This window comes from Peromyscus eremicus, chromosome X, assembly GCF_949786415.1.
Source record: "Peromyscus eremicus chromosome X, PerEre_H2_v1, whole genome shotgun sequence".
Classification (NCBI taxonomy): Eukaryota; Metazoa; Chordata; class Mammalia; order Rodentia; family Cricetidae; genus Peromyscus; species Peromyscus eremicus.
In genome coordinates, this window is record NC_081439.1 from 28191441 (window position 1) to 28204759 (window position 13319).

Sequence of the window (13319 nt, forward strand, 5' to 3'; positions counted from 1 at the left end):
AAATAGTTCTCATTATTCTAGGTGTTATTTATTACTGTGAGCCATTTGGTTATTTGTTTATAAAGTGAATGGCTAGTAATCTAAGGTCTTTGCTTTGGAACGTACTGCAGAGGACATCTAGTTCAGTGCAAGACTCCTTTCTATCGGGACAAATTGTTTACAGCCACCCCTTCCTGCCACCTGCTGGTCTCCTCTGTGCTGGTTCTGCTTTAGATAGACAGGCCTTCTCTGTTCTCCAGCTTATCAGATTCTTCTTTGTATTGCCTTGAATGCTCTTCTTACAGCCCCGCGCCCATGGCTTGCTGCTTTCCATGGAACAGAGTGAGATTTCTTTTGCAGATCATTCTCAGACCACCTGTCTAAAGGACCCTTCCCTGACATCTGCCTTAACTCTAATTTTTTTATAATTGTCACTCTAAATTATCGTGTGTGTTTGTTGCTCACATCCCCCTAGCTGCATGAAAGCAAGAAGCAGGCAAATGTTCACCAGCGTATCCCGAAGCCTTTCTAGCGTCAGCTGGCCTATTGCAGGCATCTGACAGATATGACCAATGTAAACAGATGAATATTTACGACTGATCCTTGCCTAATCGTGTCTGAGCTGAGATCTCTTTCTTTTTCACTTCTACCAGTAATCTTAATTCTACTCCCTGAAATCTCCAGATCAACTCCTCCTTTCTCGACAAGTTCAGACAGGAGCTCAGTCGTTTTTCATAGAAGACAAGCTCAGTTTCTTCATTTGCTTCTCATCTGGTGTGATTTTAGGAGTGGTCACTCTGATTTATCTATCCTTGAGGATATTTTGGCTTTGTTTCTGTATCTAGCACGAGACATAGTACAGTGTGTGGAACCTAAGCCTCAGTGAGAGAAAGGACATAAGCTTTTTGTTTAAGTTATTATGGCAGTGCTCAATGGCTTATCTTTAACCAGAATTCTCTTCTGCCGCCATATAAATAGCCAAGAAACTAAAAGTATATGGTGTCTTAATTAGTCATTGTGAATTCTTAAAAACATGTTTTATTATTGAATATCACTGCATAGAAATTCCTAAAACACAAATATACAATTGTGAATAATTATCAGTGAATTGTTAATTAAGCCAGCAATTAAGGAACAGAAATGACATCTCCAAAAGACCATCTTGGTATGTGTCTCTTCTCCAATTTACTGTTCCCCAGAGGTAATTAGTATCCTGATTTTTGTAACAAACATAACCACGTATATGCACACTTACTTAATGTGGTTTATAGTTTAGTTTTTCTGTTTTAAAATTGTACATAAAAGAACAAATGATGTGTTATTTTTATTAGTTTTCCGTTGTATAACAAGTTGCCTCAAGCTTACTTCTAGAAATGACCCATATTAGCTCACAGTTCTGTGGGGCAGAAGTGTACCCTGGCTTGTTTGAATGTTCTGTTCAGGACATTAGGAGGCTGGTACTACTCCTCTTGTATATTTTTCTTTTTGTAAATAAGTTCTCTCTATGTAGTTCCAGACTGGACTCAGGCTCAATTCTCCTGCCTCACCCTCCCCAAATGCTGGGGTTCCAGGTATGTTCATATTCTACCATGTCTTTTTTTTTTTGCAAAAGTAAATTGTAACTTTGATTTCTAAGGTCCAACTTTGCCTTTTTTTAAACCCTTTTAAATGTGTTTCCTATTTCAGGAATTTCTGATATGAATGTTTTGTCTATATTTATTATACGTATTCATTTTAACCTTGAGATTGGTGCTTAGTTCATTTATTGTAAGTTTTTGCATTTTTTGCTGTATGTGTATCAGATTCTCAGTTTCCTCTCTTTAAAAAAGAAAAAAAAAACGAACACTTGTTTTGTGTAGGTGTAGGTGTGTGTCACGGGTGGAGGTCAGAGGACAAGGCAATCTGCAAAAACTGGTTCTCTCCTCCTTCCACCATGTGGGTCCTGGGGATTGAACTCAGGTTGTCAGGCTTGGTGGCAAGTGTCTTTACCTGCTGAGCCATCTCATTCTCTGGCTTCTGGCACTTTCGTTTTCTAAGTGTCGATTTAGCTTCTTCCCATAAATTTGGTTTTGCAATTTTTAAGTGTTATGACTTGTTTGACTCACTAATGGGATTTTTGAGGAATGTTTTAATTTCTAAACATATTAGTATTTCCTAATTCTTTCTTTCTTTATTTTAGCTCTGAAGGGATTTCAGCCCTTGTAATTTGGATCGAATTACATTGTAGCCTAGCATGCCATCAGTTTTATAAATGTGTATGTGCTGGAGAATTACAGAAAAAAGTATTGTGTAATTAAATTTGGTGTTTTTAGAAACCATTCACGATCTTCTGAATGCTGACACTATTCTTTTTTATTGAGTTCTTTTTGGGTTATTCTGGTTTAATATTCTAATTTGTTGTTCCAGTTTTGTCTCTCACCCTTTGGACCATCTAGTTCTCAAAATGCAAACTGCTTGCCCTTTTTTTCTTTTGTTTTTCTACTTTAATCCTGCAGTTATTTCGTGGCTATTCTTGATCATTTGAACATGAATAATCCAGATCCTTGTGAGTCACTTTCTGTTTTAGTTGGTTTTTGTGGGCTTTGTAGCATGAATCTTAACTGGTCTTATCAATAAAATCAAACCTGGAGCAGGTATTGGGGTGAATGCTGGAAGATCAGAGAAGCAGAACAAGCCACAGCTACCTCACCTTGCCAGTTCCTCAGCTGATCCTGTTTTCTCAGACTGGAAGCCTCTGTGTCCTCACCCGAATGGGTCTCAGCTGAACTGCTTCTCAAAAGCCTGAATGCTTAACCAGCCAAAAGATTCTAGTTCCTGGTCTTCACGCCTTATATACCTTTCTGCTTTCTGCCATCACTCCCTGGGATTAAAGGCTCACTTTCTGGGATTAAAGGCGTGAGTCACTATGCCTGGCTATTTCCAGTGTGGCCTTGAACTCACAGAGATCCATGCCTCCAGAAGGCTATGATTAAAGGTGTGAGTGCCACCATTTTCTAGCCTCTGTATCTAGTGGCTGTTCCGTTCTCTGACCCCAGATAAGTTTATTAGGGTGCACAATATTTTGGGGAACACAATACCACCACAGGGCTTCACCTTGGATTTCTGGCCATCTTTGTTTCTATTCTGTACACTGTAAATGAGAAGTGATGTGACACTATTATGAGGTCTACATTGGTACTGTCTTCCCCCAGAAAAAAATTCCCCCTTTTACTTTACCTAAGACAAGTAGTGACACCATCAATCTGAATGTGGAACCATCTTAGTCCAGGGTATATTTAGAGGCTTTATATAGATCACTGGGATGGTATAAGGCCACAGTTCTGGTCTGTCCAAGGGCTGACGTATTGCTGGTTTCCTTTGTCCTGAGACTGTAGCTAGCTCTTTTGGGCTTCAGTTTCAAATGAATGGTGATGTGCCAAGCTTTGGCCTTTTGAAACACCCTTGTCTTTGATTTTCATGCCCCTCTATCTGTAAGGATTTCATAAGCAGCCTGTTTTTCTTTCATTTTTTTTCTGTATCTTCAAATTCCAAAAGGGATCAAAACAGTTGAGTGGTTTGGGCTGCCTCTCCAGGTTCTATTCTTTTGCCTTGAGTCGAGCCAGATACTTCTTTATAATCTTGTTACCTATTAGAGCTTTCAAGTTCTTTTTTTAAAAGTATTTTCCCCAGCATTTGTATTTGTCCTCAAAGACACATTTCATCCAAGTTATATAATTTGCTGTTAACAGAAGATAAAGTGTCTTCATTTTCATACCATTTTTTCTCTTTCAAGATTAATCAGTGTTACTCAGTTAAATTTGGCACTTTTTTTGTCTCTATGAGTACTGGTAGTTAAAACCCAGATTTTTTTTGTTTTTTTGAGACAGGGCTTCTCTGTGTAGTTTTGGAGCCTTTCTTGGAACTCACTTTGTAGCCCAGGCTGGCCTCGAACTCACAGAGATCTGCCTGCCTCTGCCTCCCCAATTGCTGGGATCAAAGGTGTGTGCCACCACTGCCCAGCTTAAAACACAGGTTTTGACACCTATGTTATGTATCCATTGGCATATTTAAATTGGGATTGTCAGTTTCCTTCCTTTGGATTGCCACAGGGACTAGGCACTAACAAACCTTTCCTGTGTTTACTGCTGCCGTCCTACCCGCTTTGGGTGTTGGGTCTTCCTAGTGGAGATCATTTCATTTTACCTCAGTGCCTTTGAAATGAACTACACCATAATTGTCCAAAAGATGTTTAGATGTTTCCTGGTTCCTTCAAACCAGCCTTCGAAAGTGAAGACTAACTCTCAGAAACACCCTGAGCATCTTTTATCTGGGCATGATTGTTGTGCATTTCCATGTGGCTGGTTTCTTATCATTGCAATCTCAAACGTCACATTTTCAGAAAAGCTCTCCCTGTTTGAGCAGTCAGTTCAATTTTCTTCCTTTGCTACTTCTATCATTATCTGATGATAATCTTGGAGTTTTCCTCCCTTTCTACAATGAAAAGTTCTGGGGGGGAGAAGGGTCTAGCTTATTTTATTCACTACAGCCTTGCATGTCTTTGCAATCAATCAGTTAATTACTATTGTGTCTGTCTGTATGATGTGTATATGTGTGTGTTTACTATGCCGACTTGAGAGTAGAGGTCAGAGGTCTGGTCTGTCTTTCACCGTAGGCTCCAGGGATCTGAGCTCAGGTTGTCAAGCTTGTGTGGCAAGTACTTTCCCTCTCACCTTCCCTTGTGGCTTATTTACCCATTCTCTGGAACATGGGAGACAGTCTGGAAATGCATTGTTAAATGAACTAATAGATTTTGTTTTCAAACTAACACTGTAAGACAGATATCTCAACACATGCCTGTAATCCCAGCACTTGAGAGACTGAGGAAGGAGGATTGCCATGAGTTTGAGTCCAGCCTAGGCTATAGATTTTGTGTCCCCCATTTCAAAAACAACAGCAACAAATGATTGTAACATAATTTTTTTACTGAATATTATAGCAAACCCTTAAAGCGGTGGTTCTCAACCTGTGGGTTGCAACCCCTTTGGCAAACCTCTATCTCCAAAAATACGTCATAGTTCACAACAGTAGCAACATTGCTGTAACAATGAAAATAATTCTGTGGTTGGGAGTCACCACAACACAAAAACCTGTATCAAAGGGCTGCAGCCGTAGAAAGGTTGAGAACCACTAACTTAAAGAGTTGTGTTTAGATGGAAGAAACATCTTTTAGTTTTCTGAAGGAAGTATAGTGAAAGGTTGTCAGTGTGGTTGGAGCCAAACAACCCCATTTGGGAACTAGTGGATGTTTTCAGAGTACAGGTGGTCAAGGTGTGTGGACTTCAGCTTTTCCTTTTAATGATGTGGGAAGTCATTCTAAAGTTTGGTGTGAGAAGTAACATGATCTGACTTAACTGTAAAAAGTTACCAAGTCCTATCAGGATTGGAAGAAGTTGCAGGGATATTGTATTATTGTTGATAGTACTTATTCTTTGTGTTCACATATGTTCCACGGTCTTGATTGGCCAATCTGGTTCCAAGAGCACCTTCTTAATTTCTACAGCTCTGTTAGAACTCTCAGTATGTTCTGCAGAGTATTCAGTCAGATCCTCCTGCCTAGGCCTGACTTCCATTCTTTTATTCTTTTCTCCTTATGAAAAGAAAGTATCGCTTCTACTTGTCACTCTGCTCTTGTATGTAGACTTTGAAATCAGCTTGCTTGACTTTATGAATTAACATGAAATGAATTGGCATTTTTGTAGCATTGAGCCATGTGAGCCTTAAAATTTGAATAATTTTTATTTATTTGGATTTTCTTTAATGCCTTTGAATAAAATTTTATACCTTTGCATTAGAGATCTTAAATATCTTTTGTCATGTAAACTCCTAAATTTTTCTTTTTGTTCTTATAAATGTGATCTATTATAGAACAGGCTTTTTTATGGATGTTTACAACTATAATTGGTATTTATATGTGAAGCCTGTGTTCAGTTCAGCTACCTTGTTAGGCACTTACACTTCTAACAGTTTGCCAGTTATTATCATATCCATTTTCTTTCCCTTCCTTCCCTCCCCCTCCCATTCCTTCCTATCCTACTACAAACAATAATTCTTTTAAAAGGAAGAAATAAGTATCAACAAAGAAATTGCCTTTGACGCCTAGGAATCTGTAGACTTTTGAAAAATACATGTTCCATGTAGGGTAGATAAGTAGACAGGACTCACTCTTTTAGACATGATGGTGAAAATGTAAACTGGGGCAATGTAAACTAACTCCCCACCTCTCCCCTCTCCTCCCCTCCCTTCTGTTCCCTCCTCTCTCCCTCCTTCCCTCCCTTCTGTTCCCTCCCCTCTCCCCCTTCCCTCCCTTCTGTTCCCTCCTCTCCCCTCCCCTTCTCTCCCCTCCCCATCTCCTCTCTCTCTTCCTCTCCCTTTCCATTTCCCCCATTTCTCTTTTTTCACTTTTTATTTATTATTTCTGTGTATGCATGCACATGTGGTCAGAGGACATCCCTTGGTAGTTGATTCTTTGTTTTCATCATGTAATCTGAGGGGTTGACCTCAAGTTGCAAAGTTAAAAGTCCTTTTTCTTATCTGAGCTATCCTCAGCCCCTCTTGTTTGTTGTCCAGGCTGGCCTCCTGCTACTACCTTCTTTCTGAATGCTGGGATCATAGGTGTGCATCACCATTTCTGACTTCCTTTCAATTGATAGATAATATCTGTAGTTCTCTGTTTTGAATCCCCTACATTTATCAATTTGTGTGTGTGCGTGTACCCTCTACTTTGCTGGGAGGCCTAGACCTAACAAGATGTTTTAATAATGTTTAAAGAATAAGTATGAAAAGGTAGAGTTCACTGTTATATTTTTCATATATATTTTTAAAGATTTTCTTTTTAATTGTTTTCATTGTGCGTGTGAGTGCAGTACCCCAGAAGGCCAGAAGAGGGTGGTGGATCCCTTGCAGCTGGAGTTGGAAGCACTTGTAGGTGCTGGGAACCAAACGGATCCTTTGCAAGAACAAAGTTCTCTGAACCACTGAGCTATCTCTCCAGACCCAGTGTATTTAATTAACACAAAACGAAAACTATGCCTGATAATTCACATTTAAGACCATTGGTTACAGGGTTGTTTGTTTGTTTGTTTCTCTCTCTCTCTTTTTTGAGACAGCATTTCACTGTGTAGACCTGACTGGCCTTGAACATACAGAGATCCTCTTGCCTCTGCCTTTGCCTCCCAAGTGTTGGGATTAAAGGAATATTTCATTATGCCTAGCTGTTGCAGGTTCTGTATGGTCACATATCTCTATCAGGATAAGAACATTTAAAAATAATTTAATTATGGATATTCTAATTCTTTGGAAGTCCTTTATATTTTATAAATATAGTTTATAAATATAGTTTATTTTTTCACCATCATGTTTGAGAGAATACTTCCAGTCTACATATTATATGGAGTACTCTTATTTTTTTTAAAGTTTGAGATTCTACAGGCAACAACAATTTTTTTAGTTTAGATTTCTTTCTTTTATAGCATTTTTTTAAAACTCAGTTTGTAGAAGCAGGGCAAGTTATTTTTTTTTTAAATAAAAGAACTAGAAAAAACAAAGAAAAAGGCTAGAGCATTGTGTTCTCTAACCTCAGTATTGTCAAACTCAGTACTGTCTAATCCGTAAGCATTTCAGTTTTGTCTGTTTCGTTTTGATCTTGAACTCAATTTGACCGAGGCTAGATATGAACTCCCAGTCCTTCTGCTTCGGCATCCTAAGTGCCAAAATGACAGTCATATACCACCACATCTGGATAGATTTAGGCTTTACATTTCTGGTAGAATTGCCACAGAAGTTGTGATGTGATGTGTTCTATTGGGAGACCTATGATGTTGGTTTCTTCCATTACTTACCATACTGACTTTGAGTACTTATTATGGTTGTACCTGGCAGGATTCTTCACTATTTTAATATTACACTTTGTCTTTTTGTAAGTATTAGGTTCCTTGTGGGTAGATGGTTTGAGACAAGATATATTGCTTTTCTTGTAACTTTCAACTATAAGTTTTAGCACATTACCAAAGTGATTGCCAAATGGAGATTTTGTAATTCCATTACTACCTTTATAATTTGTTACAAAATTTCATAAAAAGCTTTGCCTGCATTTATTTATAGACAAATATTTTTATTTTAGTCTATAGATTATAATTTATGAATGTCTTCATTATTTTTTTTAACTGGTGAGATAGTACCCTTATGGCCAGTATGAGTCAGTTTAGCTTGGCTCCTAGTCCATTTGCTATGCCTCCATTGTCCTTTGAGCATTTCCTTAATTTCTGGCTCTGTACTTCTTCTGCACTAGTCTTCAATTAGTCACTGCTCCAAAGAACCAGAAGTCCTTTCAGTAGAGTATGCACTGTGCTCAGAGCTGTTGGTGTGCCATGATTTGTAGGCTCCCTCAGGGCACAGAGCTAGGGAACATGTGTATGTGAGAACATAAACATTTACATCATTTTTTTTTACCCTTTCACAATTGAATTTCCCTTTTGTGAAAGTAAGAAATGAAAGTCTCAGTCCAGCATGGGGAAGGTAGGCCTCATAAGGCCCCCACCCTTAGCAGAGGACCTATTGGCAGTTGATAGACACTGTCGGTTTTCTTCAGGGATGTGGCCCCGGGTAGGGTGTCTATGTTCCAGTGGATGGCGCCCTACACCCAGGCACATACTGGCTATGCTAACTGGACTCTGCAAGTTAGTAAAAAAAAAAAAAGGGACATGAGGTTGGGAAGTGGTGGTGGGAGTCCAGAAGGAGTTCAAGGTTCAGGTCTAGGGAAGCAAGGTTTTGTGTGTGTGTGTGTGTGTGTGTGTGTGTGTGTGTGTGTGTGTGTGTGTGATTATTAATGTATGAAATTACCAAAGAATAAAAATAATTAAAAACAGAAACAGAGGTAGCATTAGTCTTTATATACTTACCTGTTCAGTTCTAGAATATAGATAGAGAAGTTTCTTGTCAGCTAGGTGTGATGGCACACACCTTTAGTCGGAGCACTCCAGCAAACAGGTGTCAGAGGCACATGGATCTCTGAGTTCCAGCCAGTGTCTCTCTACATAGTGAGACACTGTTTTTTTTTTTAAATGTTCTATCTCTTAAAGAAAACATCTAAGATCTAAGTGGTTGAGTACAATGTTTTCATTTTTAGGTTAAGGATTTTAGGTAAAGTAGCATTTTCAAAAGTTAAGTGGTCCCCCCTTAATTGTGGTCATGGTATTAATTTTAAATTATAAGAGGTTCATTTCATTTGAGATTCTTTCTCCATACTTTTTTTTACAGCATATGGAACATTAACATGGATTTAAAAATATTTTAAAAAGGATATAATAGGTTGAGTATTGTAACATAATACTAACAGTGTTTCATTGTGTTTGTTCTTTCAGGAACTCACCATTGAACAAATGCATGAAAGTTCCTTGCCAAGCATTCTTCATTGGGACATTTTTTTTCCTGCTTACTGAATAACTTTTTCAAAAGTTCCTTTTTTGGTGCCATGTTCTGTGGCTTACATCAAAAGAGGAGTTTGTCTTCATGAAGATTCCTAACATTGGTAATGTGATGAATAAATTTGAGATCCTTGGGGTTGTAGGTGAAGGTAAGTTAGAATTCCACCTTTGAACTTTGGAGCATTATGTCATTTTATCCATCACCAAAAACTTTATTTGGATCCTCTTAATTTAGCATATCAATTCAGATGTGCACCTAAGGGTACAGTAGTAAAAATAGAACTGCTCTTCCACTATCTGGTTCTTATTCTCCAAGTAAAAGCCAATAACACTTAAAAACCCGTTAAAGTTTAATAGATATTTTTTTGAGACCAAGTCTCTCTGCAGCTCTGGTGTCCTGTAGACTAGGCTGACTTCAACTCACAGAGATTTGCCTGTCTCTGCCTCCCAAGTGCTGGAATTAAAGGTGTGTGCCACCACCACCCCTGGGCAATCAGGGATATTTTAAAATTGTCCTAATTTGATTCTTTTCACTAGCATAGTTTCCTTAGTCTATGTATTTTTGTTATATTTACATTTTAGATCATTTACACTTATTTTAAGTAACTTACATTTTATTTGTATGTGCTAACTTTGGTTCACTATATGGTAAACAAACAGATAAATAACTTCCATTTCTTTGAGAATGACAGGCCATAGTTTACAAGCTTTCAGGTGTACAGTTTGGTTATATTTTTTAACATCAAGTATGCATGTTAGAGTTTGAATGCTATTAATTTTTCTTCCTTGTAGTGCATAACATGATGCTTTTATGACCAGAGATACTATTGATTTGATAAAGTATAATTCATTTTTCAAAAATAGAATCCTAGAAAAAGATAATTACCCTGATTTTCTTGCTTAGTCATTTTGACCCTTAGAGATAACTTTACAGAAATTTATAAAAATTATTTTAATAGAATATCAGTGAAAATGTGGTTTCTTAACATTTATAAAAAGCAAATATTAAAAAATTTTGTATTTTACATTTTTAAAATGTGAATTTCAAAAATTTTTAAAATTTACAGAGCTCTTCAAGATTTTAATATTAGGTTGCCAAATCCCTTTCAAATAATAGAAACAATATGAGTCTGATTATTAATAAGGTGCTTGTTTCAAGGTCTAAAGTTCAAACCACACCAAAAAAAATGGTCCTTCTTCCTTCACTAGTCACTTCCTTTTCTTCTCTTCGTTGATATTATGTAATGAAAATTCTTTCTTAATTGCTTACCTGTTTTATAAAATTTGCCAGCAAGATGGATCAGCCAATAAAGGTGCTTGCTGCCAATCCTGAGAACTCACGCTCTGTCCCAGGACCACCAGTTGAAAGGAGAAAATCGACTCCACAGAGTTGCCCTCTCAGCTCTACGTGCACTGTGGCATTCGTGCTTTTTCCAGTTTTAGTTTTCAAAGCTATTGCAGTTAAAGACTAATGCAGTCAAGGGAGAAGGGCATGTAAAGTGTAACAAGGTTGGAATGTTCCAAAGTTTGACTCTGACTGTCTAGATTATAACCTTCTTTTCCTAAGTGTCTATTCATGATAGTCTTCTTAGGTGTTGGTTCAGATTAGCCAAAATCGCAAGGCTGTTTGTTTAAGTTACAGTCAAACGTTGTTTTCTTTGTAAACCGACTCAGTTGATTTTGGGGTAGGAAGTGCTTCTGTCAGGCATACATTCCTATAGCCTAGATGATGCATTTTCACCTCATAGAGCAGTTTCTGTGGATTGGCTGTTTCTTGGTGATTGTGGAGCTAGTTTGGATGCTTCTAATTGCTGTTTCCATCTTAACTATGATTCTAAGATTCATGCCTCTCCACCAAAGTGAAGGAGCCCCTTGAAGGTATCCTAGACTCTTAGAGACGTATTTCCCAGTTTCGTCCCACTCAAGTCCACCCCCTTCTCATAGTTGCATTCCAGATTTACCTATTTGGTAACAAAAATGTTTGTAATGTTTCTTCAGAGCTCCATCATCATGTATGTTATGTCTTGATTATTTTTGTTTGTTTTGTTTTGTTTGAGACAGGATTTCTCTGTCTGTGATAGCCCTGGCTGTCCTGGAACTCACTCTGTAGATCAAGCTGACCCTGAATTCACAGAGATCCACCTGCCTTTGCCTCCCCAGTGCTGGGATTAGAGGTGTGGGCCACCACCACCTAGCTGTCTTGATTCTTTTAATTAGATTTTTTACATTGTAATTTTAACCTCAGTTTTCTAGGTACTTTCCTGCCAAGGTACTGTTTCTTTGTTCTGCTTCTAGCCAAGTGAGTTTACTACCTATATAATAGGATGGCTAACTCAAGAGATAGGAAGAGATCATATCAGAATAAACCAAAAAAAGTGGGAGTTCTCGGGGTCTATGTCCATAAACTGAGCTTTTATGGTTAGAAAGGTAGAAACTTTTACTATTTAATGGGATGACTGAGACTGGTAGTTTTGGGGTATGTGTGTATGTGTGGTACTGGACATAGGACCCAGGACCTCATGCATGGAAGGCAAGCACTCTACCACTGAACCTCACCCCTAGCTCCAACCTATAATATTCTGCCTCTTTGGAAGTCTATTACAGTATTCTAAGCATTCCGTGACTCCTAGGATAGATCTTATTTGGGTAGGCCCTGTGTTTGACCTTACTCTTGGGAAATTATTAGATTTTAAGTTTTAAGTTCCCTAGAACTTATTGAGTTGATTTTTATGTGCTTAAAAAGTCCTTTTTTTTTAGGTACCAATCCATGTGGCTAAACATAGATAGGAATTATGGGTTAAGTGTAAGAGCTAGTTAGTAATAAGCCTGAGCTACCAGCTGAGCATTTATAATTAAAAAAAAAGTTCCTTTTTTTGAAATGTTATCTTGTTGTGTACCCCTGGTTGGCTTGGTATTCACTGTGTAGTCCAGGTTGGCCTCACATTGATGACAGCCATCTTGCCTTAGCCTCCCAAGTGCGGTGACTGCAATGTGCACCACTATGCCCAGTTCACACAGCCTCACAGCCCTATAATCTATTTATTTATTTATCTATTTATTTATTTTACCCCTTCTTACCTAAAATAACAAATGTATGTAATGAAGATTTCTTTTTAAAAAGAAACATTTCAAAATACTTATTGGAAGCAATGACTTGTCTATATTCTTGGTGTATAAAAAAATACTAACAGATCCATGCTCTATTTGTGTGTGTCTCATGATTTTATCATTCTAGAATATTGTCTTAGGTGTTGTTATTCTAACATATACTCATAAGCAATATAAATATAGAACTATACTTTGTATGTATGTCTCTGATTGCTTACTTCTTTTTAATTATAGGAGCCTATGGAGTTGTACTTAAATGCAGACACAAGGCAAGTACATGATTTTTACAAGGAAAAATATGTATATGTATTATTTCAGCTGTTTTGAAACTAACGCAATGTTCTTTATATGTGAGCATGTAATTAAAATTGTCTGGTTCAGTGGTGACTCTTAATGAAGTAGAATTGATATGTGAACCCAGAGAAAAGGCAACTTTTGGGATAAAGATGGTCATGGTTAATGATCATTAGCTTTTTTTCAGCTACATACTATTTTTGTAAGCCAATCTATGTGTGAAAAGTTATATAATGGGAAGAAGAGGTTTGATGGAAAGAAGGAAGCAAGATAGTGCTATATTAAATTTATATTCAGTTACTTAGGAGTGAGGAGGAGGAGTCTTGTGAGATTTTTATGCAGACCCAGTTGACTACTTGATGGATTCCCATCTGAGATTTGAAAGGTAGTGAGTGGGTAGATGTTTGGCTGTGTACTGGGATTTGGGATAATAGTATATTGTTGTGAGTACTGGCTATGGTTGATCACTCTCAAAAT

At 37.7% G+C, this 13319-nt stretch overlaps 1 protein-coding gene across 6 annotated transcripts in view; it reads left to right on the top strand.

Annotated features, from left to right (window-relative positions):
- Cdkl5 (cyclin dependent kinase like 5) overlaps positions 1–13319 on the top strand; it is a 190573-nt gene that overhangs the window by 52824 nt on the left and 124430 nt on the right. For all 6 annotated transcript variants that reach the window (XM_059251400.1, XM_059251398.1, XM_059251399.1 and 3 more), the window contains 2 exons: positions 9378–9589; positions 12783–12817. In XM_059251400.1, coding sequence (XP_059107383.1) covers positions 9526–9589; positions 12783–12817 — 99 coding nt within the window. In that variant the 5' untranslated portion in view covers positions 9378–9525. The remainder of the gene's footprint in view (positions 1–9377; positions 9590–12782; positions 12818–13319) is intronic.